This window comes from Sceloporus occidentalis, unplaced genomic scaffold (genome assembly GCF_023333645.1).
Source record: "Sceloporus occidentalis isolate IW3139 unplaced genomic scaffold, rSceOcc1.0.p SCAF_33, whole genome shotgun sequence".
NCBI lineage: Eukaryota > Metazoa > Chordata > Lepidosauria > Squamata > Phrynosomatidae > Sceloporus > Sceloporus occidentalis.
In genome coordinates this window covers 832284-858976 of record NW_028317013.1, presented here as the reverse complement: position 1 = coordinate 858976, position 26693 = coordinate 832284, and the positions used below count along the sequence as shown (strand labels likewise).

Below are 26693 nucleotides of genomic sequence, written 5' to 3'. Positions count from 1 at the left end.
TAAAATAAACTATTAATTAACTTGCAGTATTGTATATAAGTAATGAGCATTAATCTCAGCCTCTGCTAAAATGTCACTGTCCAACTCCAACTCAGTCTGTAACTGCTGCTACTGACAAGTTAAAATGGCACCTGCACATACTGTTTATATCTAATGCTTGTCCATTCCCCTCCTAAATGCTGATTGAAACAGTAAGGTAAAACTCCCACAGGTTGTTGGACCCGTCAATCACAGCCATAACAATCAATGAGGCCACACCCATTTGGCTACTTCTACCTATCAGTTATTGATATGTACCCTCCCACACACAGTCCCTCCCACTTTAACTCAGCAAAGAGTGCCAAAATGGCTTGCAATGGTGGCTACATGACAATGAATCTAACAACTTTTGCCATTCAACCTTGTTTTCGTGCCATTCATGTAATTTCTGTTAAAAATAAAGTTTGTACGAAAACGAATGCACAAGTCTAGTAATGGACATAAACAATATAGTCCAAATTAGTGAAGTGAAATGACGAAAATAACATTTTTAATTTTTTTTAAAAATCTTGTTTATTGACATTTGTGATCCAAAACAAAATATGTCGTACATCGTATGGAAAAAGACAGGTTACATTTCAACAGACGGCTACAATGGCAGAGCAGTACAGTTCAAGAGAGCGTACAATACAATCTAAGTAACCGTTCATGATAGGTAAATATAAATCCCAGCATTGACGACGTGTAAGAGGTGCCGTAAATCCCAAATGTGTCATTTTTGTATTAACAAAAGAATTAAAACAAATGAAAAGCAAACCGGTAGTACCGTGGATCTCTAAGAAGAGAGAGATATGAGGAAAAGAAAAGAGAAAAAGGGGGAAAAAGAAAGGGGAGGAGAAAAAGAGAAGATCGAAAGAAAGAAAGAGGGAGGGTCGAGATGGTCTCACCGGGTGTCTTGAGCGGTGTCAAAGGTGTAGCAAAGGTGCGAAAATAAAATTTTAAAAGAAAATTGAAAAAAATAAAAAAGTAGTTTGCTATGAACCCCCTAAAGAACATCTGGTGCAAACAATTGCCTTCAGAACTCATATAACTAGTTCAATAATGTCCATCTGTGTGCAATCTAAGGGTCACATGATCTTTCACATGATCTTATTATAAATACATCTGAAAGGCCCCAGAGTCTGCAACTCCACTGAGAAGTAATGATCAGGGTTGGGCTATAAAAAAAATATACGAAACGTTGAACATCCCACTGAGCACCATTAAATCCATTATTAAGAAATGGAAAGAATATGGCACCACAGCCAAAGAGGGCTGCCCACCCACCAGAACTCATGGACCAGACAAGGAGGGCAATAATCAAACACAGGGGAGGGCTGGCAGCCTAAGGCCTGGGGGGCAAGTCAAGTGAAGTGGCTCCGCCCCCTCGCACTCACTTTTCACCCCTCACGCTGCTCCCATCACTATGCGGCCATCAGACTGCTGGAAAACTTATCTAAACGGCCGCTGGGTGCTGATGCCACCGGCCGGAGCTACTTTAATCCTTTTTTTTTTATTTATTTAATATGCCGGATCGGCTTGCCATATTAAAAATAAATAAAGTATTAAAGTAGCTCCGGCCGGCAGCATCAGCACCCAGCGGCCGTTTAGATTCGATTTCCAACAATCTGATGGCCGCATAGTGATGGGAGCAGCGTGAGGGGTGAAAGGTGAGTGCAAGGGGGCGGAGCTTTCACCCCTCACACTGCTCCCATACTCTTGGCGGCCATCGCATACGGCCGCTGGGTGCTGATGCCGCCGGCCGGCGCTGCTTTAATACTATTTTTTTTTTTTATTTAATAGCTGATCCGGCTTGCCATATTAAATTTAAAAAAAAAGTATTAAAGTAGCGCAGGCCGGCGGCATCAGCACCCAGCGGCCGTTTAGATTATATTTCGGGCGGCCTGGGGGGCAATTGCCCCCCGGCCCAGCCCGCCCCTGATCAGAGAGGCAACAGAGACCAAAGCTCCACAGCAAAGGTTGCAGTATCTGTCCATAGGACCACTTTAAGCGGTATGCTCCAAACAGAGCAGCCAGAGTAGCCAGAAAAAAGCAATAGCTTAAAAAAAAGCAAATGTTTGTTGTTCGCCAAAAGGCATGTGAGAGACTCCTCAAACATTTGGAAGAAGATACTCTGGTCAGATGAGACTAAAACTGAGCTTTTTGGCCATCAAGGAAATTGTTATGTCTGGTGTCAAATTCAACAACTCTCATCACCCGGAGAACACTATCACCATAGCTAAGCATGCTGTGGGGATGTTTTTCATCGACAGGGACTGGGAAACTGGTCAGGATTGAAGGAATGATGGATGGCACTAAGTACAGGGAAATTCTTGTTGGAAACCTGTTTCAGACTTCCAGAGATTTGAGACTGGGACAGAAGTTCACCTTCTAGCAGGACAATGACTCTAAATATAGACTCGAGTGGTTTAAGGGGAAGCATTTAAATGGAAAGCCCAGACCTCAATCCAATTGAGAATCTGTGGTATGACTTATAGATTGCTTTACACCAGCGGAACCCATCCAACTGGAAGAAGCTGGGGCAGCTTTTCCTTGAAGAATGGGCAAAAATCCCAGTGGCTAGATGTGCCAAGCTTAAAAAGACGCACCCCAAGAGACTTGCAGCTGTAATTGCTGCAAAACGTATTGACTTTAGGGGGTGAATACTTTTTGTCTTATTTCCTGTTTGTTTAACAATAAAAAATATTTGGCATCTTCAAAGTGGCAGGCATGTTGTGTAAATCAAATGATACCACCAACAAATCCTTTTTCATTCCAGGTTGTAATGCAACAAAATAGGAAAAATCATTCCTTCATTCCTTTTTTAATTGCATCTTTAAAAGATCACAATCAACCTGAGCAATAATCCATGGGGCAGGTCACTTTCAAATCCTCATGTCAAACAAAACATTCCTGACATTTGCTTTTGACATTAGTTTCAGATTTTTTGGAGGGTGGTATGAAAATATCTTATTAAGGCCAAGCATGTGTCAGGGTTGTTAGGTGTATTGTATTTGTGGTGTATTACTCATGTGTGTATGAATATTTCGTTAAGGTGTAGTAATGACATATAGAAAGTGACCTCATTGTTGCATAGGTACAAAATCTATTTCCATTTGAAGGGTGTAGCTAAACATGCCATAGTATATGGGAGATGGTTACTCCTCACATGTTTTCTAAATGGAGTAATCAGTACAATCTATGGTTTTTATCTGGCTACAGAAAGACCTTTGATAAGGCACACAGACACCCTTTGGGGATGATGCTGGTAATTGCAATGGATCACTGAACAGACCTTTGCGCTTCCCCCACATGAACTATATCGAGAGAGATCAGGAGGAGGCAATAGAAAATTAAGAGAAGGGAGAGGTAATGAGAAAGAGGAGAGATGGAAAAAAGGGTGAGAGGTATCAAGAAAGGGGAGATTTAATGAATAAGGGTAAAGATAGGGAGAAGGGGGTGAGGTAATGAGAAGAAAAATAAATGGAGACAAAGGGGAGAGATAAAAGGAAAAAAGAGAGAATAGATAGAGAAAGAAAATAGAAAAGGGAAATAAAAGATCAAGAGAGATGAGGAGAAGCAGGAGAGATCGGAGGAAGAAAGAGATAAAAAGGGGAGAGGAAAAGGTAAATAGGAACAGAGATAAAAAGAAATTGGAGAGGTAGGCACAAAAGAAAGATAAAGAGAAAAAAGGGGGAGATAAATAAAAAGGGGAATCATGGGGTAGGTTAATAGAAAAAGAGAAAGAGGATAGAGAAAGAGAAGGCACATGAGAAAGGATTTCAAAAAGATAGGGATAGATAAATAGAAAGGAAAGATGTAGGAACAAAAGTGAGATATAAAGAGCAATATTTTATATTGCCCCAAGTGCATTCTTTTGCATTTATCCACATTAAATGCCAGCCCTGACCATTTTTCCAGTTTACTGAAATCATTTGCCAGTTGGTTTGTCCCTACTGTTAACAAGACCTTGCTCCGAATATACTCCATTGACTACAATACCCTTTTGTTTGTCTATCTGTTCACCAATACTGGAATCCAAACTCAAACTTGCAGTTAATTGATAAGTCTTCTGTGTGGGACAGTGTCAAAAGCCTTACTGAAATCTAGATAAGCAACGTCTACTGCACCACCTTGATCTATTATAGTTGCTCAATCAAATAAATCAATACAACCAGTTTGGCATGATCCCTCTGAAGCTAACCCATGTTGTTTCTGATCTTCAAATCCATGTGATTTTAGATGTTCAACAATCCTATGCTTTAACATAGATTCCATTAAACATGGGACTATTCCGGTTAACGGTGACTGGTTAAATAAATCTGTTAACAGTTTTGCTAGAACACCACCATGCTTTTTTAACAACTTGGGGTATCTCCCACCAGGCCCCATTGACTTATTTGTCTTTAAATTAGACAGTTGAAGTAGAACCTCTTCCTCTATAAACTCATATGTATTAAATAACTCATTAGTCTTTTTTCCTAACTGAGGTTCCTTTCCTCCATTTTTATCCTTAAAAACTACAGAAATATTATTTGAGACTGTACTTACAGTCACGCAGCATGCAGCCACATGAATCCAGTTGAAGCAAAAGATCGGGCAAGTAGGGGTCACTATCAGCCAGTGGTCCACCAGGCATTTGGCCAGTCAGGGCCTACTCATCATCCAAATAAAAAGTAACACTTACAAAGTCATACTAGTGCTCTAAAATAGCTGCTTACACCACGAAAGAGGTTGTTTGTAGAAAGTAAAAAACAAAAATATGGCACAAGAGAAACCACCATAACAGGTTGGACAGCTGGATTAATATTAAAACTTTAGTTTAATACAAGCAAGATGTATACCCAATAGTAATTGGTTTTCATTTTATTATTATTATTATTAACACATGCTTATACAAAAAACTTTTAAAGATATGAATTTTAAAATGTATACAGAAGGTACAATTATTTACCTTGTTTAATACAATAAGTATCTCTATTTCAAGAGAAGATGAAAAGGGGGAAAAGAGAAAAAGTCCATTTTAGTTTTGAAATCTTGATTTTAAAAAATCCAGGCTGATTTCCTGGGAAGACGTTTGCCTGAGTTTTCAACATGCCTGAACTTGTAATCTAAAAGCTCGTGCATTGCAATAAGTTTGACATGCTGAGACTTGTCCTCAGACAACATCATAATGTGTATATTATTAGCCTGGACATGTTCAGATTCTGAAGTGACTTTCAACAAAGAATTATTCATTATTTGTATATGGGTCCCTGTTTTCCCTTTTTTATTTTGTTTATATATATATATATATATATATTCATGAACAGTTCATACAAATTTTGTATTGCAATTTGCAACATATTTGGAGATTTTATAACCAAAAAATGTAACCAGATTTCTGAAAATAATATCCATAGAGACAAGTCTGGATTTTCATTACATAGTAGATACATGTGAGAACATTTATCCTGGAAGGAAAATCAACAATCTGTTAAAAAATTGTTCTTTACCTACATTGCGGCTGTTGTTCGACATTGAGGCTGTTGGCACGTTCAGGATGATTTATCAGAGGGCTCTGCTGATGGTAAAGCCACCACAATATCAGACAATTAGATGTCTTCGCAAGTGTTAAGAGACGGAACAATTCAATGATAATGGTCAGCTCCTGAAGTCTGATTGGTTGCTTTATGGTGCTCACTAATTGGCAGCCTTGGGGCACTTAATGCGGACATCCAACCTTGGCTATCATGTTTCAGTTTCCCGTTTTTAAATCACACTTGAATATGAACATGTGGGATATGAATATGAGTTCGGTTATATGATGTTGATGACAGGATTAGAATACGTTGATGTAATGCTACACTATTTGGCAATATAGTGTGATATACGCTCAAATATTTACACTTCAGATGGGTGTTTTTGAATAGCATTCACAGTATCTATCTGCTCTGTTGTTGAGTGAAACAGGGAATATTCTTATCACAGTATAGATTTGGTTCCAAAATTGTGGTTATTGCATCTCACTGGATCTCACCCTGACGCATGCTCGTAATGGGCCACCAGGGCCTAAAGTGTGGAAGGGAGCCTTGACAGGGGCCACTGGTTCTCAGTCCCCCGAGTGGGACAAAATCCCACCTAAGATGTGTGCAAACCTAGAGGACAACTACAAGTAACGTCTGACCTCTGTGACTGCCTACAAGGGTTTTGCCACCAAGTACTAAGTCATGTTTTGCAAAGGGGTCCAATACTTATTTCACTGAGTAAAATGCAAATCAGTTTATAACTTATTTGAAATGTGTTATTCTGGATTTTTTTGGATTTTTCTGTCTCTCCCTGTTCAAATAAACCTACAATTAAAATTATAGACTGATCCTGTCTTTGTCTGTGGGCAAACGTACAAAATCAGCAGGGGATCAAATAATATTTTCTTCACTATATATATATATATATATATATATAATTGTTTCATTTGTATTTCGGCTCTATTAATCGGCTCTATTTATAAGAAAATGGATGTGGTAGGCAGGAACTGGAAGACAGTAGATCCAAAACTCAATTATTATGCTCAATTTAATTAGATCCTTAATGTAAAATGTTGCAATGAGTTGCTAAATCCTTCTTCAAACAGCCAGCCAAAGTGTCTTATCATATTAGTCTCAAATGACTCACTTCATTCATAGCGAACTTGGCAAGTTTATGATATATTATTGTGTTAAAGTGTCTTACCCTACACAAGGAAGAGAGGTGACTGTAATTTATATTTTTAGCAGTCCAAAGGAAAACAAAATATAAAACTATTATGCAATATGTAAAAGTTTTTATAATATTCCAAATGTTCATATCTCCTTTTGTTATATGAAAATGATGTGAGGGCTTTGGTATTCCTTTAAGATACACTGGACACTGCTAGGGCATTGCTAAGCTCATTGAAAACTGGAGCCTGAACCATGCCCTCCACAGTGTTGTGATTATGTTAGACTTCACAAAAGGCATGAGCTACGGCAGTGCCCTGAGAGTCACCACCAAAGCTGTTGTCCTAATTGGTGGACAGCGGGAAGCCAAGGCCACAATAGCCACCAAGACTCTACAATAGATTGTTAATTATCTGGGTAGCTGGACACCCCTTTGACCTCCAGGCTGGGAGAGTAATATTGTTAAGCTCTACCTATCACCTATACATCCTGCGGGAGTATTGAGCATCTGTATGCAAGCAGATGGTGCTGGTCTTCCATAGAAAACAAAAATAAATTTGAAGAAGTTATCTTACAACATATAAAAAAATATAAGCCTATACAAATACTTCCTGTATAAAACATGTGGTTTTCTTTCAAAAGAAACAGAGTCCATTACTAGGGTTTTTTTTGACACATCCGTTTCTAATTAAATTCCAATCTAAAAAAATATATTAAAAAGTCACCATAGTGTAACAGTGTAAACAGTGAAAAATAATATATTTGCTACAAGCTACAAAAAAAGCACACTCACAAACAAAATGTATTTAAGCACAAATGCATAAGGGTAAGCGTTATCACCGTACCCTGACAATTTGACAGCAGCGCCCTTTTCTTCTCACGCGGTATCTGCAGCGGTAGATACAATATACCGTATTTGCTCGATTATAAGACGACCCCGATTATAAGACGACCCCTCAAATTTTGGATCTTATTGGGGAAAAAAAGAAAAGGCCTGAATATAAGACGACCCTAATGGGAAAAAAATCAAAACCACTGTTTTTGTGTTTTTTTCTTTTTTCTTTCTCACCTGTCAGTGGGAATAGCAGATCTATATGTCCCATCAACATGTCCCATCAACTTGTCCCATCAACATGTCCCATCAACATGTCCCATGCTCCTCAGTCATGCTTAAAGGGGTCTGGGAATCATGGGAAATGTAGTTCACTAGGTTGTGCCCCTAATTGAACCAGCTATGCAAATCATTCCTACCTGACAGTCTATGCTCCTCTTCACAAATTGTGAACAGGAGCACAGACTGTCAGGTAGGACTGATTTGCATAGAATCATAGGCACAAAACGTAAAAAACGAAGCTGGGTCAGGTGAGAACAGCGCGACCCACGTGACCCGCGCATCTGTTATGGTCACAGCTTCCGATTCGGCCGCATCGGAGGATGCTGAAGCCGCGGATTACGGAGGCGGCGGCGGCTGCTGCCGCGGATTACGGAGGCGGAGGCGGCGGCTGCCGCGGATACGGAGTCGGCGGCTGCCGCGAATACAGAAGCGGCGGCGGTGGCTGCAGCTGATACGGCGGCGGCGGCTGCCGATGGAATTGTGAGGTATCGTGGGGGATGATCTGAGGCCTGATTACAAGACGACCTCGATTATAAGACGAGGTCGGTTTTTCAGAAGTTTTTTTCTGGAAAAAACCTCGTCTTATAATCGAGCAAATACGGTACTTGCAGCGTTCAGGATTCACTACCACAGATCAATACCATTCGGCCCATCTAGACTACCTGTTTTCCCTAATGTAATGACTCAGGCATTAATCAGTCCTGGGTCTTGTCTTAGTTTCACTGTAGCTTTATGTCTATCCCATGCATGTTTTAATTCCCTCGTTAGCCTCTACCACTTCTGCTTGGAGGCTGTTCCATTTATCTACCGCCACAAAAACTTCTGAATGAGTATCAAAATGAATTAAATCTTGCCTCAGCTTCGCATGGTAATTAGCATAATATGCCACTAAAATTATGCATTGCTTCACATCAAAACAAGTGGCATTTTACTGCCATCTAGAGACAATATGCAAATAATAGCTCCACTAAATGAAAACCTACAAAAAAACAATATTGCCCCCTAGAGGATAAAAAGGTGTACTTCTTCTGAAATATGTTTGTAAGCAAACTAAACAAAAAACAAAAACTGTCTGCTGTTGGTAATTTAGATGGCTTGATTAGGATGCTGGCTGAGTGTTAGTTGGAAAGGTTGTATGCCTTTTGAGAAAGGTGGGTTTTCAGAGAGCTTTGTTCGAGGGGGAAAGTCTGACAGAATGGGGAAGGGAATTCTGGAGAAGTGGTACAGCACATGTGAAGTCCTGGATACAGGAGTGGGAAGAGGTACTGAAGGTAGAAGACAGACTTGATTAACCCCTTAACCCCTTCAATCCCAGGGGTTTTTGGTACCTCAAAGCCTGGAGCAATTTTGCCATTTTTGCGCTATGTCGGTTCAGAGATGATTCTCTTTTCCTGTGAATAGTGTACCCATGTAAACTATATATTGTTTTTTAAAGGAGAGATAGAGCTTTCTTTTGATACCATAGTTGGATGATTAGCTGAAAATTTAGAATGAGAAATTTAGTAAAAACTAGCGAAAATTAGAAAAAAACATTTTTTTTTTTAATTTTCCCTCTGAATCCTCACAAATTTAGGTAAAGTGATGTAAAATCCCCTCCAAGTTTATCAATTCAGGTGTCCTGATTTCAGAAATACCTGATTTATATAGATTTTCCATACTTTCCCAGCACCAGGGAGCATACTATAAGGTGTACATTTTTTGTATAATTTTTATGCCTATGGCTTAACGGGTTTGGGGGTTGTGAACGGGGGCAGGAGGGTTTTACTGGCTAGATGTAAGGTTTTAAAAAAAATTTTGTATTATCTTTTTTATATATATATTTTTTAAAAATTATTTTATTCTTTTTTTATTTTTTTTTGCATTTTTTATATATATTTTTTTACACACAAATGGTTAGAGGTCCTCTTAGGGACCTCCTGAACATGCCAGTGATGTCACAATGACATCACAGCTCACATTATTATTTTTTATTATTATTTATATCATTTTTTTATTGATTTTTTTAATATTATTTTTTAAATGACTAACCGTTTTTTTCCCCAGCTTTTCTGTTTCAGGACGGGAGGGGGAGTGGGAGACATGGTTTCTCACTCCCCTGCACCGATCACACTGTGGTACGTCCATAGGGGTTTTTTACTAGGTGTTTTTTGGACGTCTCGGTACGTCCATAGGGGACTGAAGGGGTTAATGACCAGGCTGGGTTTTTTTAAACCTTTGTGAACAAGGCTGTTTTAACACTTTTGGGGTGCTCGTGTTTAGCTGTAATTTTCTTCTCTCTCATTTAGTGTACTCACACAATAATTTCATATTTTGATCATATCATCTAATTTTCTATAAAATAAAAAAATATATATGCTGATTTTTTTTTAAAAAAGCACTTTTTCTCACTTTTATTTGAAAAATCTTTTACTCATCTACAAAAGCTAATACAAAAACCTGCTAAATAGATTCTGTTTGTCCTGAGTTTAGAATGTTAATATGTTGGGTTTTTTTGCTAAGTAGTGTTTTTGCTATTTCAAAACCATATTTGTGGTCATTCTGCTCTATGTGCTATTTGGGACATCATTGAAGCAGGCCAATGCAACTTACCCCATCAAACCATATATTTTTGAAAACTAGACACCCCAAGGTATTTAAAATGCTGTATTCATTTCGATTCACTTATTCTACTACCAGCCTTAGTAATTTATTTTGTGTTTTTAATCACACAAATTGTAATTCAGGTATACATTTACAGCTCGTAGTATATGGCACTGTTAAACAACGCCCCAATATGTGTTTACCGACATCTCCTGAGTACAGCGCATGGATTAGTCAGGTTATTTGGGGACTAAAAGGCCACATTTAGGACATGCACAATTTATGTTTTCAACTTGAAGTTTTGACATCTGGTCCTTCTGCCCCATGTCCTAATTGGGCCATCTTTGAAGCTGGCCAATTCAATTTTACCCATCAATTTCTATATTTTTGAAAACTAGACAACCCAAGGTATTTAAAATGCTGGTATTTTAACTTTTTTCCTTCACGAATTCTACCACTAGACTTTGTTGTTGTTTTTTTCCCTTAAACATTGTACTTCAGGTATGCATTTATCCTAGTATACGTCACTGTCGAACAAAAACCCGATTTGTGTTCAGCAACATCTCCTGAGTATACTGATGCATGGGTTTGTCAGGTTGTTTGGGAGGTAAAATGCCACATTTGAGAAGTGTGTATTTTTCAACTTGGAAATTTGACATCTGGTCCTTCTGCCCCATGCCCTATTTGGGACATCTTTGAAACCATATCAAACCATATGTTTTTGAAACCTAAACACCCAAGGTATTTCAAATGGTGGCATTTTAACTCTTTACATACACTACCACCAGCCTTTGTCAAAATTTGTGGTGGTAATTTTTTTGTGTGTTTTTTCACACACATTGTACACTTTAGGTATGAATTTACAGTAGCTCAAAACAGTGATCAGGCGTGAATTTACAGCCCTTGGTATATGTAACTGCCAAACAACACCCCAATATGTGTTCAGCAACATCTGAATACAGTGATACTACCCATGTGTGGGTTTGTCTGGTTGGTTAAGGGCTAAAAGGCCACATTTGGGAGGTGCGCTTTTTTTCTTCGCATTTTGACATCTTTGAACCCGGCTGTCGCTATTATGCTGGTCTCTGAGGGAGGTCCTCACCGCAGAAGTTCTTCTGCCCAAGCTACTGCTGCTGAGAGAGGAGCTCCCGGCAACAGTAGTCCAGGACTTAGATGATCCCAACAGTGAGATACCTCCCAACAGTTACATGATGCAGGTAGTCAGACGAGCCAGGGGTCAGGTACACGATACAGGTAGTCAGACGAGCCAGGGGTCAGATTCACTAAGCGGGTAGTCAGACGAGCCGGTTCGGTAAACAGAAGTCACAGGCAATGGTACCAAAACGTGGAGCAAAGGAATGTCAGGCAAGCAAGGGTCAAAACACAATAAGGGACAGCAAGAGCAGCAATACAATAACTGTAAGGACCACAACAGGGTGCCTGTGAGAAGCACAACCGGCTTTTTAAATCCAGCGCCACTTCACAAGCCCCTCCCCGACAATAACCAAAACCACGCCCCCCGGCCGTCCATCACTTCCCCAGAAGCACGCAGCGTGCCAGAGAGGCAGACCGACATCCGGAGGACAGGTAAGAACTTAAGCTCCGGGAACTGCTGTTCCCTGAGCTGGTTCTCCCCTTCCTGGGACGACGATCTGGGGAATGGACCAATTCCCCAGATCGTCGTGTACCTCTGGCGGAGGGTTGTCCGCTGCCCGGGGAGATGGTTTTCCGGGACCCGCGGCCAACCCTCCTCCCGCTAATAACACATGTGCGCGGGCAGAGGACCGAATGGCCGGCGTTCGTGAACCGCGGCCGGTCCTCCTCCCGGCGGCATCGGGAGCCTGAAAAGTGACACCAGCCACTTCAATTTACCTGATCAAACCATACATTTTATTTATAGTAGACACCCCTTGAGTATTTAAAATGCTAGTATTTCAATGCTTTCCATGTCAGGAGTTTTTGGAATATACAGTGCTAACTTTAGCCCTTGCTCATAAAAATAAACTTATATATATATTTTTGGCTGTTTTTATACTTTGTTGGAAATGGTTGGTTTTTCCGATGGTGACATCACTGCATAATTATTTTTAAATGTTACATTTTTATTTTTTTATTTAACCAATTTAACCACTTTTATTTTATTTTTTTCATATTTTACGAATTACATTGTGAGTAGTAAAGCTGGGCTCCATTGACTTGCATGGTTGAATGCAGTACCTGGTTATTCAACCTGCAGGTGGAGCACAAAGTTCTCAGCAGGGTCTGGGGAGACATCTTGCGAGAGGAAAAATCTCTCGCAGTGGCGCTTGTGACTGCTCTCTGGAGCCCTGGGGTGGGTTTTCGATGTTTAGTTAATTGCCTCCTAAGCTCTTTAAAATCGTCATACGGTATGGCGGATGCTAATGACCAGGGGAGGGGCCACACGGGGTCCTTGCTGCCTATCTCGGTGTTGCTGAGTGCCTTAAAATCGAAGCATTACAGCAAAAGCGTTTAAAGTGAAGAAAGTGATCTTAGATTGCTTTGTAAGCCTGTTTAATGACATTACGTGCCACGCATGTCACTGGTCACTGGTTAAGGAGTTTATATTAGACATTTTTGGCCATTACTGTTGAGTTCAATATCTTGAGCACATAAATACCATGATTGTCTGTATTTAGCTTTGGGATTAAAGGGAGTTATACCAAAATGCTGCAATCTTATTATTCAAATAAGTTAAAAAGTATAACAAAATTTTTTTTTAATATAAAGTAGACTTTGCATTGAGATTTGCATTGAAATTTTTGCTAATTTTGCGATTCATATAAAGCTGCAAAAACAAGGCTTTACATTTTAGTCACATCCTTGAATGGCTTCAGGACTGCCACCACCTGCCCATTAATGCCCATTGACGTCTTCCCAATGGGCTGGGCACCCCAATGTTCTGCTCAGAGGACATTAAGGTCATTGCTGCTCTAAGATTTGCTCCATCACTTCCAGTGTGGAGTTTCAGTGGGTAATTACTTCCTGACACTGGTGTGGTAGGTCTATCATCTCCCTCAGGTGCTGGTTTGCATTCACAGTGGAGTGAAAGGGACTTCCCCGTCAGCTGGAATAGCTGCCCATTTCACCCAGGTGTAGCATATGTGCCGCAAACCCATAAGGTCCCATCTCTAACTGCTTTTACCATGTTTGCTGCCTCCATCCATTACCGCCACTCTCCTGCGATCCAATCCACCGCATGAGCATCTTCCTAAGAGCTGCCAAAATATAAGTGGATGTAAGCTGCTCATCCATAACATCAGTACAGGGTAGGAAACATCTCTAACCATACCGCGCTTCCACCCCTCCTGTCACCCCATGACAGTGATACTGTCCTCCAAATATTTGGGTGGCCACTCGTGTGCCATCAGTGGTGCTCCGTATCATAGGTGAAGTGAGTGGTTTGTCCTGCTGCCCTGGACAGCTTGATCTTAAATAACAAGACACAAGTAGGGCTGAAACAACTAATCGATAAAATCGATTATAATCGATAATTAAAATAGTTGACGATTTTCATTATCGATTAGTCGAATCGATTTTTATCGATTATAAAAAGAGGTTTTTTCAGAGCAAATGCTCTGAAAAACTCCTCTCCTTATATAATCTGACCTCAAACAGAGATCGGATTATAACACTAGAATCCAGATCCCCCGCAACGCTGCAGGGGACCTGGATTCCCCTCACTGTCGGCCGGTTTCTCACTTCCGTTTCTCTCCCCCCTCCCATACACCACTCTGCCTCTCTACCCGGCTCCCTGGTGTCTTGTGAACCTCCGTTGCTGACAGGAGGCAGAGTGGTGTATGGGAGGGGGGAGGAGGCAGAGTGGAGTATGGGAGGGGGAGGAGGCAGAGTGGTGTATAGGAGGGGGGAGGAGGCAGAGTGGTGTATAGGAGGGGGGAGGAGGCAAAGTGGTGTATGGGAGGGGGAGGGGCCAGAATGGTGTATGGGAGGGGGGAGGAGGCAAAGTGGTGTATGGGAGGGGGAGGATCCAGAATGGTGTATGGGAGGGGGGAGGAGGCAAAGTGGAGTATAATGAATTTCAGGGTGGTGCAGGGCATTTATGGGGGGCGGAGTGGCATATCAGGGTGCACAGTGGCATATAGGGAGGTATAAGGCATAAATGGGGGCGAGTGGCATATTGGAAGTTATAAGGCATATAGGGGGTATAAGGCATATCGATATTAGGCATATCAGGGAGGCATAAGACATATCTGGGGGTAAAAGGTATATCAGGGGGCTCAGTTGCATATCACTAGCATATAGAGTATAAGGCATATCGGGCACAGTGGCATATCGGGGGGCACAGTGGAATCTCTGGCATATAGGAGGTATAAGGCATATATGGGGGCACAGTGGCAAGCTGGGGGTCAGATGTGCATAACTGGGGGCAGTTTGGTAAATAAAAGAAAATATAAACAAGGCTTTTTTCTCAGTTTTTATTAAATATGAAAAATAGTTAACATATGAATTAATATTTACTAATAACTTTGTATTAAAACCTAGTTTAAGAAACACTGTGTTTGGGTTCTTGTAGCTTTTATTATGTCAGTAAAATAAGGTGAATAGAGAGAGGCAATTACAATAAAGAGATGAAAGTGTAAATTGTAAATTTTTTATTACATTATTTTAAATTAAAAAAAATTGCATTTTTTTATCCGATTAATCGAAAAAATAATCGGCCAACTAATCGATTATTAAAATAATCGTTAGTTGCAGCCCTAGACACAAGACTGGTAAAAGAAGGGCACTACAGTCCTGCTAAAGGTGGCGCGAGAGGGCCGTAAAGCACCTGCCACGGAGAAGCACCTTCAACAGCGATGAGTTGGCAAAGCAATCAAAAATGTTTATTTTACTGCTGCTTTGGCATGCCCCATTGCATGGAAAGCTCCAAAGTAGAGAAGGTTGGTGCATTGGTTGTTCCTGTCCCACCTGTCTCTTGGATTTACTTACGCATTTAGAGAAAGTCAAGATATCACAGCACCCTTTGCTTCAGCTGCTTCTGTGTGTTTGCTGTTGGCACCAACGATGCCAATTCCCCCGAGGCACTGTGATGTGCACATAGCTTTTGGTTCATATGATGATTGGAGAGACACCTGCATACCTTAGCCTGGCTCACTTTGTACCAGCTGGCAAATATTAAGATAAAAATGAGTAACCCTACTCAGAAATTGCCTGTCATCAATATTTATAAACAATTTTGTGTTGTCCACAAACTAGGTTTGGTCTAAATTTCTTTTCAATTCAAAAACTAAGACCTAAAATAAATGATTGCATCAAAATGGAAAAATGTCTACTACAGTCCTTTGCATCAATAATGAATGCTATAGCTTCTCCAAACCACCCTGCAAAGCTTTATGCACTGCAGTATTGATACTGGCTGTATGGTAGGCATCAACCATAGCCTCAACATAACTGGCATCGGCCGTTAACCCCTTTGTGACAATGGCTTGTGTTTAGCTGTAGTTTTTTCCCCCCATTTACTGAACCCACACAAATCTTTCTTTAGATGTCATTGTTTTGATTGTATCATTTACGATAAAAAAAAAAATTCAGACTTTTACTCATCTATAAAAGCTAATGGAAAAAACCTGCTAAATAGTTTATACTATTCATCCTGAGTTTAGAAATACCACACTTTTTTTTATGGGGTAATAAGTACAAGTAACATTTTGCCATTTCAAAACCATTTTTTTCCCCAAACCTGGTAATTCTTCCCTTCCATGTGATATTTCCGGTATCTTTGAAGCCGGCCAATGCAATTTACCCCATCAAATCATATTTTTGAAGACTAGACACCCCAGGGTATTTCAAATGCGTCAAACAACATCTCCCGCGTACAGTGATACCCCACATGAATGGGTTTGCCTGGCTGTTTGGGGGCAAAAGGGCCACATTTGGTACATCTGAGCTTGGCCATTTCAGTGTGCCCTATAAAACTATATATTTGAGAACTAGACACCCCAGGGTATTTCAAACACTGGTATTTTTAACTCTTTGCATGCACACATTTTACCACCAGCATTTTTTCAGTTTGCAGTAGTATTTTTTGTGTGGATTTTTCCCCCACACGTACTTTAGGTATGAATTTACAGCTCCTGGTATAAGTCGCTGTCACACAACATGGTTTTGGGGGAGGGGGCTGAAAGGCCTCATTTGGGACGTGTACATTTTTCAACTTTTAGACATGTGGTCATCCTTCCCCCTTTGTTAATTGGGACATTGTTGAACCCGGCCAATTCAATCTATGCCATTTTTTTTTCTTGAGTAGACCCCATGGGCATTTATCATGCCAGTATTAAGCTAAAGCACTAATTTGAGGACTTGCTCATAAAAACTTTGAAACTTGAAGGTTCCCCTGATGGTGACATCAGTGAGAAATTCTTACATTTTACTTTTTTTTTTTTTTTTTTAAGTATTTACTTTTACTAATCCCATTGTGATTAGAAAGCTGGACTCCATTAACTTGAATGGCTGTATTCAACCTGCAAGTGGAGCTAGATTCCTAGGAGGGTCTAGAGAGACCCTCCTAAGAACTCTTCAACTCCATTAAAGGATGCCACCATCTTGCGAGTGGCAAAAACCACTCGCAGTGGAACGGTCACGGCACATCCTGGGGTGGGAGTTCGGTGTCGCTGAATGCCTTGTGATCGAAATAAAAGAGGTGGGAGTGAGTAAAGGGGCAAAAGACATGTGGAAACCATGGCTTCCCTATAACTAGGTTGTTAAATCTACAAGAACCGTCTCCAGTCTCACTGGGAAAGAAAGAAAGCCTGCTAGACATACAACTAAAAACTGCTATAGCATTCAAACAGTTAAATTAACTTTTAAAAACACTAGAAGCCAACATCAGTTTGAAAAGTTTCAGAGGATGCTTTTTATTCTACAAACATCCAACGGACGCATGTTTGTGCCTCAGTGACAAGTTGCTAGCAAATATATGTCTGACAATCCACAACAGAATGGGAGAAATGTATGAAGGAAGGGGGTACACATTTTATGGTAAATTAGACATAACATTGCTCAATATAAACTACTAGTATTGACCAGAAAATTGCACTCTTTTTTTTACCAAACTTTAATCCCAAAATCATAGATGTCACAGGTTTAAAAAGGTTGTACACACACAAAAAAAAAAACACATTTACAACTTAAACATTTCAGTTGTGCACTGTAAAATTCCAAAACAAGAATGTGGTGCAATTTAAGGTGCACTAAAACCTTGTCTTTATAAAAAGGGATTTCTACAAAGTATTGAGCAGGGCTAACAGCTTTATAGTTGAAATTCTGCAGTGGTCTAAACATGCATAGTTGTACAGACCTATTTCTAAGGAGATTAAAGGGAAGATATTGGGGCAAACTAATTCCACAAACCAATACTAACCGCAAGATGTTAAACATTAAGTTGGCTGGGACAATTTAAATGTTAAGTGTCAGGGGGAAGAGGAAAAAGCCTAAAGTCCCCCCATTGCTCTGGCCATTAAACATTATTTTACTCAGGGGTGAAACAAGTTAACTATTATGCAGCTTATCTGCCCAGACCCTCTACAGAATCACATAACTCCATCACAAGTTACGACAAAAAAATATATAGTATTAAAAAAAAAAAAAAAAAAAGTCTTAAAAAGCATAGGGTATTTCAAAAACAAATCTTTCCAATGTCATGGTCTGTACACCAAAGGAAGACTTATTTCCTCTCATTTGACCTTGAGCGACTGTAAAGGAGAGAAAAAAAAAAGTGAGTTGCTGAACGCAAACGTTAAAGTTAACACAACTGGTGTAATTGAGTGTTAAAAGTTTGGATTTGCACCAATGGACACAGGTAGGTATGGATATTCCCATGACACATTTTAGTATAGTCATGGAAAACATGCAGTACATAGACACCAAAAATTAAGATCTGATAATTACCTTCTTGATCGAGAAAATGACCGAGATGGCTTATGGTTCCTCTCCCTAGACAGTGATCTTTCTCTCCTACGCTCTCTAGAAAGAGACCTGCAAAAAAGTGCCAATATAATTAACATCACAACATTAGTTTCAAGCTACTGAATTAAGCTGGAAAAAATGTATAATATAAATAAATATATATGTAGTCTACTTATGATGCTGTGATAGTCGCACTCATGCACTAAATTTCAACCTTATGCAGAGGTGGAAAAGGTTTCTTGGCGTTTACAAAACAAGTATACAAGAATCCTGCTGGGTGGGCCAAAGCATTTATGCCCTACATTTAATAAAATGCAGGTGCCCATGAATGCTTCTCTCACCTTCCCTTTGCATGGTATAGTACTAACGAAATGGTTAGCATCAATTTTTTGGGGGGTCATCTAGTGCTATTTCCATGTTAAATGCATATTAGAATATATTTTGCATGGACTACAGGACAGTTTACAGCATGCAAATGTGGCACCACGGTATGCTTCTTGATCTGCTCAGTAGAACTCATTCTAATCAATGATAGTAGCAGCAGCAAGAAATCACATGCATGCCATCATCACACCATACTTGCTGTTGGGAGAGCTATTGAGAACCAATGCTTTCAGGTTTCAGTAAGCGAAGGAGGAACATTTAAAAGGTAGCACTTTCCAACACCAACAGAAGAATTCGAGCCCACAAAATTGTTTGTAGCATGTTTCAGAATGTCAAGGGCTATACTGTAGTAAAAAGGCATTAAAAAACCCTGTGAGCCAGGTAGTCACTGCTCTGAGATTTCCCATCTAGTCATTACAGGTTTGCCTAGTGACGGTTGGGATTTCCTATCCTACTACACAAATTGATGTTATGGGGAAATGTGTACTATGGTTTACAACTGGAATAGCCATGCTTATTCATATTAGGCTGAAGGAACAGACAAACAGAAGTTAGAACTACCAAACAGCCTTACCTGCTACGGCTACGAGAAAAGCTCCTCCTCCTCGGAGATCTAGAACAAAGAAATACAAAAAAAAGGCAGTTCAGCCTTGCAGCTAATACACTACAAGGGAAACCCGCCATCTGCTCACTGTGGGACCCATGGAATTGGTACCTATGTAAAATACGGACTGGTGCAACGCTAGCACCTAGAAGTACTGGGAGAGAAACTGAAGATGACAACAGGCAGGAATTCACTTCAGCTAGTGACCCCCAGTTGGCACTTGAGAGCTGTGGATAGTTACCGCCATAAACCTCAACACCACTCGTGAATATATACTGGCTTTGAGAAATCTTTAAGTCATGCAAGCCTGGAGGCCATCATGATAATGGGGAAAAAAAAACCCTTATTTAAAAGAAAAAAACCCTTTTAACCAGAATTTTTTAGGGCAAAATGTGAAATATCCTCTGTATCAGAGAGGATACACATAGAGATGAAAACTGAGCATGTGTACAGCTCTTTTGTATGGCCCTGGATGCAAACAAAAAGATTTCTATCACCCTTAAAAATCCTTATGTCACCTTTTTTCTTATGCACAGCCAGCCTTTTGATTGTTTATAGAAGAAAGAAAAATTGACCTTTATAAAGCTGCTTAAGTCTCATTGTAAACCAGCAGTAAACTATATAAGCAGGAAAAAACTTACTAGTTTTTGGGGTTTCAACAAGCTAGAAATGGCGAGGATGCCGCACAGATGGCCAAGTAGAATTTGTTGAAAAGGTTTTGCCAGGTGTTGCGTTGGATTTAGATGGTTTGCGAAGGGGGATGTTGTGGATTTTTCCTGCTTTTTTTTTGGTTAGCCGAAGGCTGGTGCTGCAGTTGTTGTGAAGACATTTTGTCAAAGTTAACAGCCGTGCGGATAGGCCGGGAATGTGTGGGCGCTGAAGGAGGGCTGTTGCCGAGATTTGGTTAAGGTTGGAGAGGAGGAAGGCTGAGTGGACAGCATGCTCGGAAACCAAAGGGCGGTGCAACCTGATGACTGGCCATGCCTGGGTCATGTGATACGACACCAGCCAAGCTGAATGGGGCGCGCTGGTCACATGACGCTGAAAGGGCTAGTTGACTGGCTAATGTAGACCCAGAGGGTGGTGAGAAGAGACATGATGGTGACTCTGTAACAGGTTTCATTTTTATTAGATGGACCAAAGGCACACACAAAAAAAATAAAATAAAAATAAAACAAGCCATCAGTACAACCATCTATTATCTACAATTCCTTTAGGGTCTACAATGAATGGAGAGTCATTGCACACAATAGACACTTTATGAAATCAAGAAAGGCTTCCTATTCATACATGTGAAATCTTAGCTTTAGAGTCTATATGGGAAGAGTTACCCTCAGGGCAAAATGCCCCAATTCTTTACGTGAATAAGTACTGTGCAACTAATGAGGATGTACCTGAAGACACAATAAGGGGCTGGAAGATGTACACTAGCGTTCACTAGTCAGAATGCATAGAAGATGGTAGAGTTTGTGTGTGCTACCTTTGCTATGGGTTAGCAGTGTAGTGAGAGATTCCAACCCCAAGTGCAACACACACAAAGCTATGCAATGGTATATCTAAAGTATACCTGTCAAGACTAGCTTCAACCGACACATGAGAAGTCTAAATTAGACAAATGAGGTAAACGTGTCAATAGAAACTGGTGCAATGTGTCATACAATCAAGTCAAATTGTGTTAAACCAGGCACACAAGACACGCTAAGACAAAATGGAGTGAATCTTAGCTCTGAAAAGAAAAATCTTGCTTTAGGGTGCAGGCACCTTTGCCACCTCTGCAGCAGATAAACTAGGAATGCAATCAGCTTACAAAAACTACACTTAACCTAGGCTGTTCTGATGAGGGTTTAAGATATCATCAAAATCAAGCCATGTGAACTGTAAAAAAGATGATTAAATAAAAATTACTTACCCCCAACAGGGGTAAAGTGTTTACTTTATACTGTGAAAACTAGAACCCCCTCCAGAACAATGGTAATAGTCATCTTTCAGTGTGGGATAAAGAAAGGCACAAGCTGTTCTCAAGTAAAATTAGGCCTGCTGTAAGTTTACATGTCAATGTAATGCCTCTTATCAAGTTTATGCATATTACGGCAATTAGGGATGACTTAAAACAATTATCTTGTTAGCGCCTAGTGAATCATACCTGCGCCTAGGTGCCGGACTTCTCCTTCGATAATCATCCCTGGGACGTCTGTTCCATGATGGAGGAGGTCCACGATTTCTACTCCTTTTCTCTCCATTAGATAATTCTACACGAACTCGACACCCACATAACGTCCTGCAAATTTAACATGTAAATATAAAGTGACTATCGAGACCAAGATAAACACATAATGGTATAACCTCCTTTGTTCTAGGCTATTTTTGGAAGTTACATGCCTATAGTGTAAAATGTATATTAAAAGGCTTTTTTCTTGCAATACCTTGGGAACGCCCTAAAGGAATCAATAAATTAAAGTTACCTTCCATCTAGTTCCCTAACCGCATCAGCTGCATCTCTGGGATCTTCAAACTCGACAAACGCAAAGCCAGGGGGGTTCCTAGCAACCCACACGCTTCGCAGGGGTCCATAATAACCAAAAGCGCGTTCTAGTTCAGTTTTGTTGCCGTTGTTTCCAAGGTTTCCAACATAGACTTTACAGTCTAACGGACAGGAGTCACGATGCATGGCTGTCAGAGAAACAAAGTTACATGTCAACTATGCCTTCACAACACTTCTGAATATCAAGGAAACTGCCAATAATTAAAAAAAAAAAAACAAAACAGAAAAAACACTTAGCTGTGCCCTAACCTTAAAGCATGAGAAAAAAAAATAAGCATCCACCCCCAAATTAACATTATTAGCGTTCTGTAGATTTAAAAGCATTGTGGTTTGTATATTCCTTGGTAATTTGCATAGCGGAACCGGAACCTCAAGAGATGCCAATTGGACACTCATTTTCACAAAAATGCACCTACGTAGGGGGGTTTTTCAGCCCACCCACCTTGTATCTGGACAAGCGCCAAATAACCGAGCAAACATTTGGAACACCCCAGACCCGTTTACAAATTGAATGCTCATTTGTTTGTATTCTGCATGGCCCTTGATGCTTTAGTTACTGGAGTTCAGTCTCATTTCACGCCTCCCCTGCTGTTAGTAAAAGCCTGAAGCGTTCGTGCAGAATTTTTTTTTTTTTGCGCGTTGAGCAGTGCGCCAAATGTATCCAATAAGAAAAATCAGGTGTTCACAGCATTCGTGCGATTGGCTGCTGCATCTGGCGGCCTCAATAAAGATGCAATTGAACACCTGCAGGAAGTATGCTTCTTGATTGCCTCTACTGAAACAGGAAGCGCATTCAGGGGAAGCATTAAATTAGACATATCACATTTACTAGTTACTAATTAACAAATTAACGCCTGCATCGACTTACACGGAGTAAAACGCATCAGATCCCATGCATTTAAAAAAACAAAAGTTGAGGGCTGTATTCTTTCACATTCACACATATATCCAAGTGCTGAATGTATAGATGGATATAACCACATGGGTGGTCCCTTTAAATTGTTATGGTGTCTCTTGCCAACACATTTCCTCCTTCCCCTAGGCCTCTTGCTTATGGGAGTTACGTTCAGCCAAACATCTCCCGGCATGTAATACTTATGGGACAACTCCAGCACCGGTGGGCCTAGCGCAGGCACCACACCAGCTTGAAGTAGCCAGTCCTTTTTCCCCCCTGCATTGATGAATGCGTATTAAAGTATCCAGAGTACTCTAACATGCATTCATAGAGGGGCTGCAAAGGACAGTTTATTGCCCCTTTAAGAATCCATTTGCCCTAGATAATTACTATGCATTAGAACTACAAATGATTGATGCCAAGATATATATATATATACATATACATACATACACGGCTTAAAAACAGTGCAAACACTTAGGAAATTCACAATGCATGTTACACCCATAATGGTGCATGCATGTTTTATACATTTAGTATCTAGATTAGAAGCTTGTTAAAGCAGGGCCCTCCTCACCTTTTTCTGCAAGCCAAGTTGTTATATTATATACTTATGCCCTGTCTACTCATTGTACAGCGCTACAGAGTACGATGGCGCTATATAAAGCAAATACTAATATTAGTACAGGTCCAGTTTGGAGATAAATATGTCTAGCACTCTAGGCCCCGTATGGTCCCCATATAGGGGGGAAAAAACCTGCTCGTGTTACCCGACTAATAAAATTATATTTCTTAGTTCAACATTTTTACCATAGCGAACTACAGAAATGCGAGTGTCGCTCAGTGCAATATCTATGGTAGCAACGTAACGTATCCCCGTAAATCGCTGCAGAATGGTGAAAACATTGTTTCGTTCCTGCCCTACAATGTATAACCTGCCTTGGGATGCTTGATAGATCTGCAACAAAAGCCGAATTCATCAAGTACTTGCTAAAATTGGTCGGTGGAGCCCATCCGTGCAACCGGATGAAAACTGCAGTCTAAAATAAAAACCGCGTTGGATCGCTCGATAAGTGTAGAACGCTCGTCACGATATGATGCATTAATATGACGTGTGATTTGCACTGATTAGCTTAAATAATATCGCAGTCTTCCATATTAGATTATAGATAAGACGATGAAGACCCGGGGGGGGTACCGTAACATGAGATGAGCCGGTATAAAAAAAAATACGAGTGGCCATTACACAGGCGCTTTCCCGCTCACAATTGTACGGACAAAATGGCGGTGCCTCCTTTGTTACACCGAGACACGCAGGTAGATAAAATCACGACCGGACACGGGCCAGCACAAACGCATCGCTAAGAGCAGGACACGCTGCGTTTATACATATAACACGAGAGATTAATTACCGATATCAAAAGGGACGCAGGCTTCGATGATCGTGTGCTCCTGTATGCTTCCTCTCTGCGTCCTCCCCCTTCAGTCTTCAGGCACAAAATGGCTCTCTATTCATTCGAAGGCCACGCCTCGTAAAAACCACTGCCTGCGTGCCCCAAAATGAACCAATCGCTGCGCCGATGAAACGGGTTAAACTAGTCGCCACGCCCACGTAATGGAACGTCTGCCGTATGAAGTATGAAGGTTTTTTTTTTGTATTGGCTGATTAGTTTAAGGCGTTTCCGCTGTATAGGAAATATGTTTACTTAGAATTTCTTCAATGGTGCTGGGTTTGTGGGAGATAATGCCGCAGGGAAGAGGGCGTCGGGGTGGGGGACGCAATTACTGAATGCACTGCTCAGATTTAAATAGGGAAGGACTAGCAGAAGTCAAAGGGAAGTAGCCACCAGGCTGTCTTCAGTAATAAGGACTTAGACTGTGCCTTTTTGGCCACCAAACCTGGGGGACCTTAGAAGAAAGTCCATTGACTTTGCAGGGAGCTGCAGAAGAAGAGCATTGGGAACCTGGTTTCCATTGTGGCCCTGCTACTTGGAGCACTTTTTTATTTTAAGTCAGAGACTTGTGGGTTAGCCTTCTGGCTAAGATAAACTGAGATGGGGATGCTCGGTCCTCTGTCCCTTTGGTCGAGTAGTTTTAGAAGCCAGGGGGCTGAGCACATTAGTCTTTTATCACTACACATGCTCGGCTGGTGAAAGCCCTGTCACATGATACACCTTGGACCCATCAATACACCTATTTTTCTTTTTACCCTTCACTTCAAGATGCCCTAGCCTAGCCTATGGCTAGTGGGTGGAGGAGACTTTTTTGGACACCAGACATAGGCTGGGGCCCATACAGCATAATTGCTTATTTTACTTGCATGGTTTCATATTTTATGTGTATTTTTTATTTATTTTTTGGTACATAGATTTTGGCTTGTCACTGATGCGGTGGAGTTGGATCTCTGAAGACTTTTAGTGTGGAAGGTGGGCTGTGGCTTTTGGTTACCACCTCTCATTGAAGACTTCAGTGGGTCCTCTCTTTTGTGGCCCTCCTTTGGTTTGAGGGAAGGAAGGGAGCAGTTGGTTGTCACTTCACAGAGTGCAGCCCCAGAAGAAGATTGGGGACCTGGTTTTACCACTTTGGAGCACCTGTTTACAGAACATTTAGAGGGCCACTCCAGCCCTTTTGTATGACAAAGACTTCCCCAGCTGAACCAGAAGTTCAACTAACATTGCTCATGGTGGGCATTTACTGGGGTCTGTGGTGGACAATTTGATATTGTTCTATGGACCTTCACAAACCTTGCTACAGACACCGGTGACCTTGTACGGACACTTCGCCTATCCCTGAGCTGAACGCATCCACTTCAAGCCAAAAAGCTGGGGGAGGGAAAGAGAACAAGAGACACACCCTCTCCTCCATTGATTTGGAATGTGTTATTGCTGGAGTGTCCCTATAACAACCTGAGTGGATCATTCTTTAGGGGCTTTTGTATGAATTCGATTTTCTGTAAATAATAATACAACTGATTATCTAAAGGGCAATAGACATCTTTTTTACCATCACAGGATCACAGTGCACCTTGCAGTATGTCAGGACCATCTGCATTAAAAAGAGAGCAGCGCAAATGTTAATGAATATTCACGTAGCTTTTTGTCTCTCGTAAGTTTATAAAAACTTTTCCAAGTTTTGGTGTATCAACACTGCTGAATTTTGGTTTATTGGACTATCCTTCATGAATGCTTTTTATAGCTTTGTATATATGTAACTAACTAGTGAAGGGGGATATGAAATAATGAATAATAATAAAATTCATTATCCAGTTCTAGATTTAGACTTTCACTGAATATAAAAAATTGCACACTAAAAAAAAAAACTAACAAGAAAGCTGTTCTGCTCACAAGGAGTACATAGAAGAAATTACTAACTGCTCAAAGGCATAGCTGGGGCAGGCCAGGGCCAGCCCAAGACACTGCTGCCTTGATTCAGGAACAAAATGCAGACCCCCAGACCAAAACTACAGCCATTATGTGGCACCCATATTAACGCACACAGAAACTTATACTAATACCCTTATCCAGAGATTCACACAAGCATAACCACCCACTCACGCTAAGTTGCACACATGGTAACGTATCCAGACACGCACAGTCACCACACTAGTATACCCAGACACACACGCACAGTCACCACACTAGTATACACACACACACGCACAGTCACCACACTAGCATACCCAGACACACATGCACAGTCACCACACTAGCATACCCAGACACACACGCACAGTCATTACGCTAGCATACCCAGACACACACACAGTCACCACACAAACATACCCAGACACATGCAGTCACCACACAAACATACCCAGACACACACGCAGTCACCACACAAACATACCCAGACACACACACAGTCAAACTGTGTGCTTCAATTTCACAATGGTTAGTATGCTAAAGTGATACGACACTGCTTAACCCCTCCCCTGT

General features: G+C 40.8%; 1 protein-coding gene across 1 annotated transcript; it reads right to left on the bottom strand.

The window, feature by feature from the left end:
- Nucleotides 1-18091: 18091 nt before the first annotated feature.
- On the bottom strand, nt 18092-21989 carry LOC149298308 (serine/arginine-rich splicing factor 3-like). The gene is made up of 5 exons (XM_089487557.1): nt 21784-21989; nt 21465-21599; nt 19292-19330; nt 18316-18402; nt 18092-18119 (listed from the first exon to the last, which is right to left on the bottom strand). Exons 1-5 carry the CDS (start codon nt 21987-21989, stop codon nt 18092-18094), a joined length of 495 nt encoding a protein of 164 aa, XP_089343683.1.
- Between the last annotated feature and the right edge of the window lie 4704 nt (nt 21990-26693).

What these genes read in the sequence shown, in the direction of transcription:
- LOC149298308 (XM_089487557.1), bottom strand. Translation starts at nt 21,989, where the DNA reads ATGCATCGTGACTCCTGTCCGTTAGACTGTAAAGTCTATGTTGGAAAC. An exon ending in AGTCCGGCACCTAGGCGCAG is followed by an intron (nt 19,331 to 21,464) that starts GTATGATTCACT and finishes TCTTTGTTCTAG; the next exon opens with ATCTCCGAGGAGGAGGAGCT. An exon ending in TCATTTTCTCGATCAAGAAG is followed by an intron (nt 18,120 to 18,315) that starts GTAATTATCAGA and finishes TCTCCTTTACAG; the next exon opens with TCGCTCAAGGTCAAATGAGA.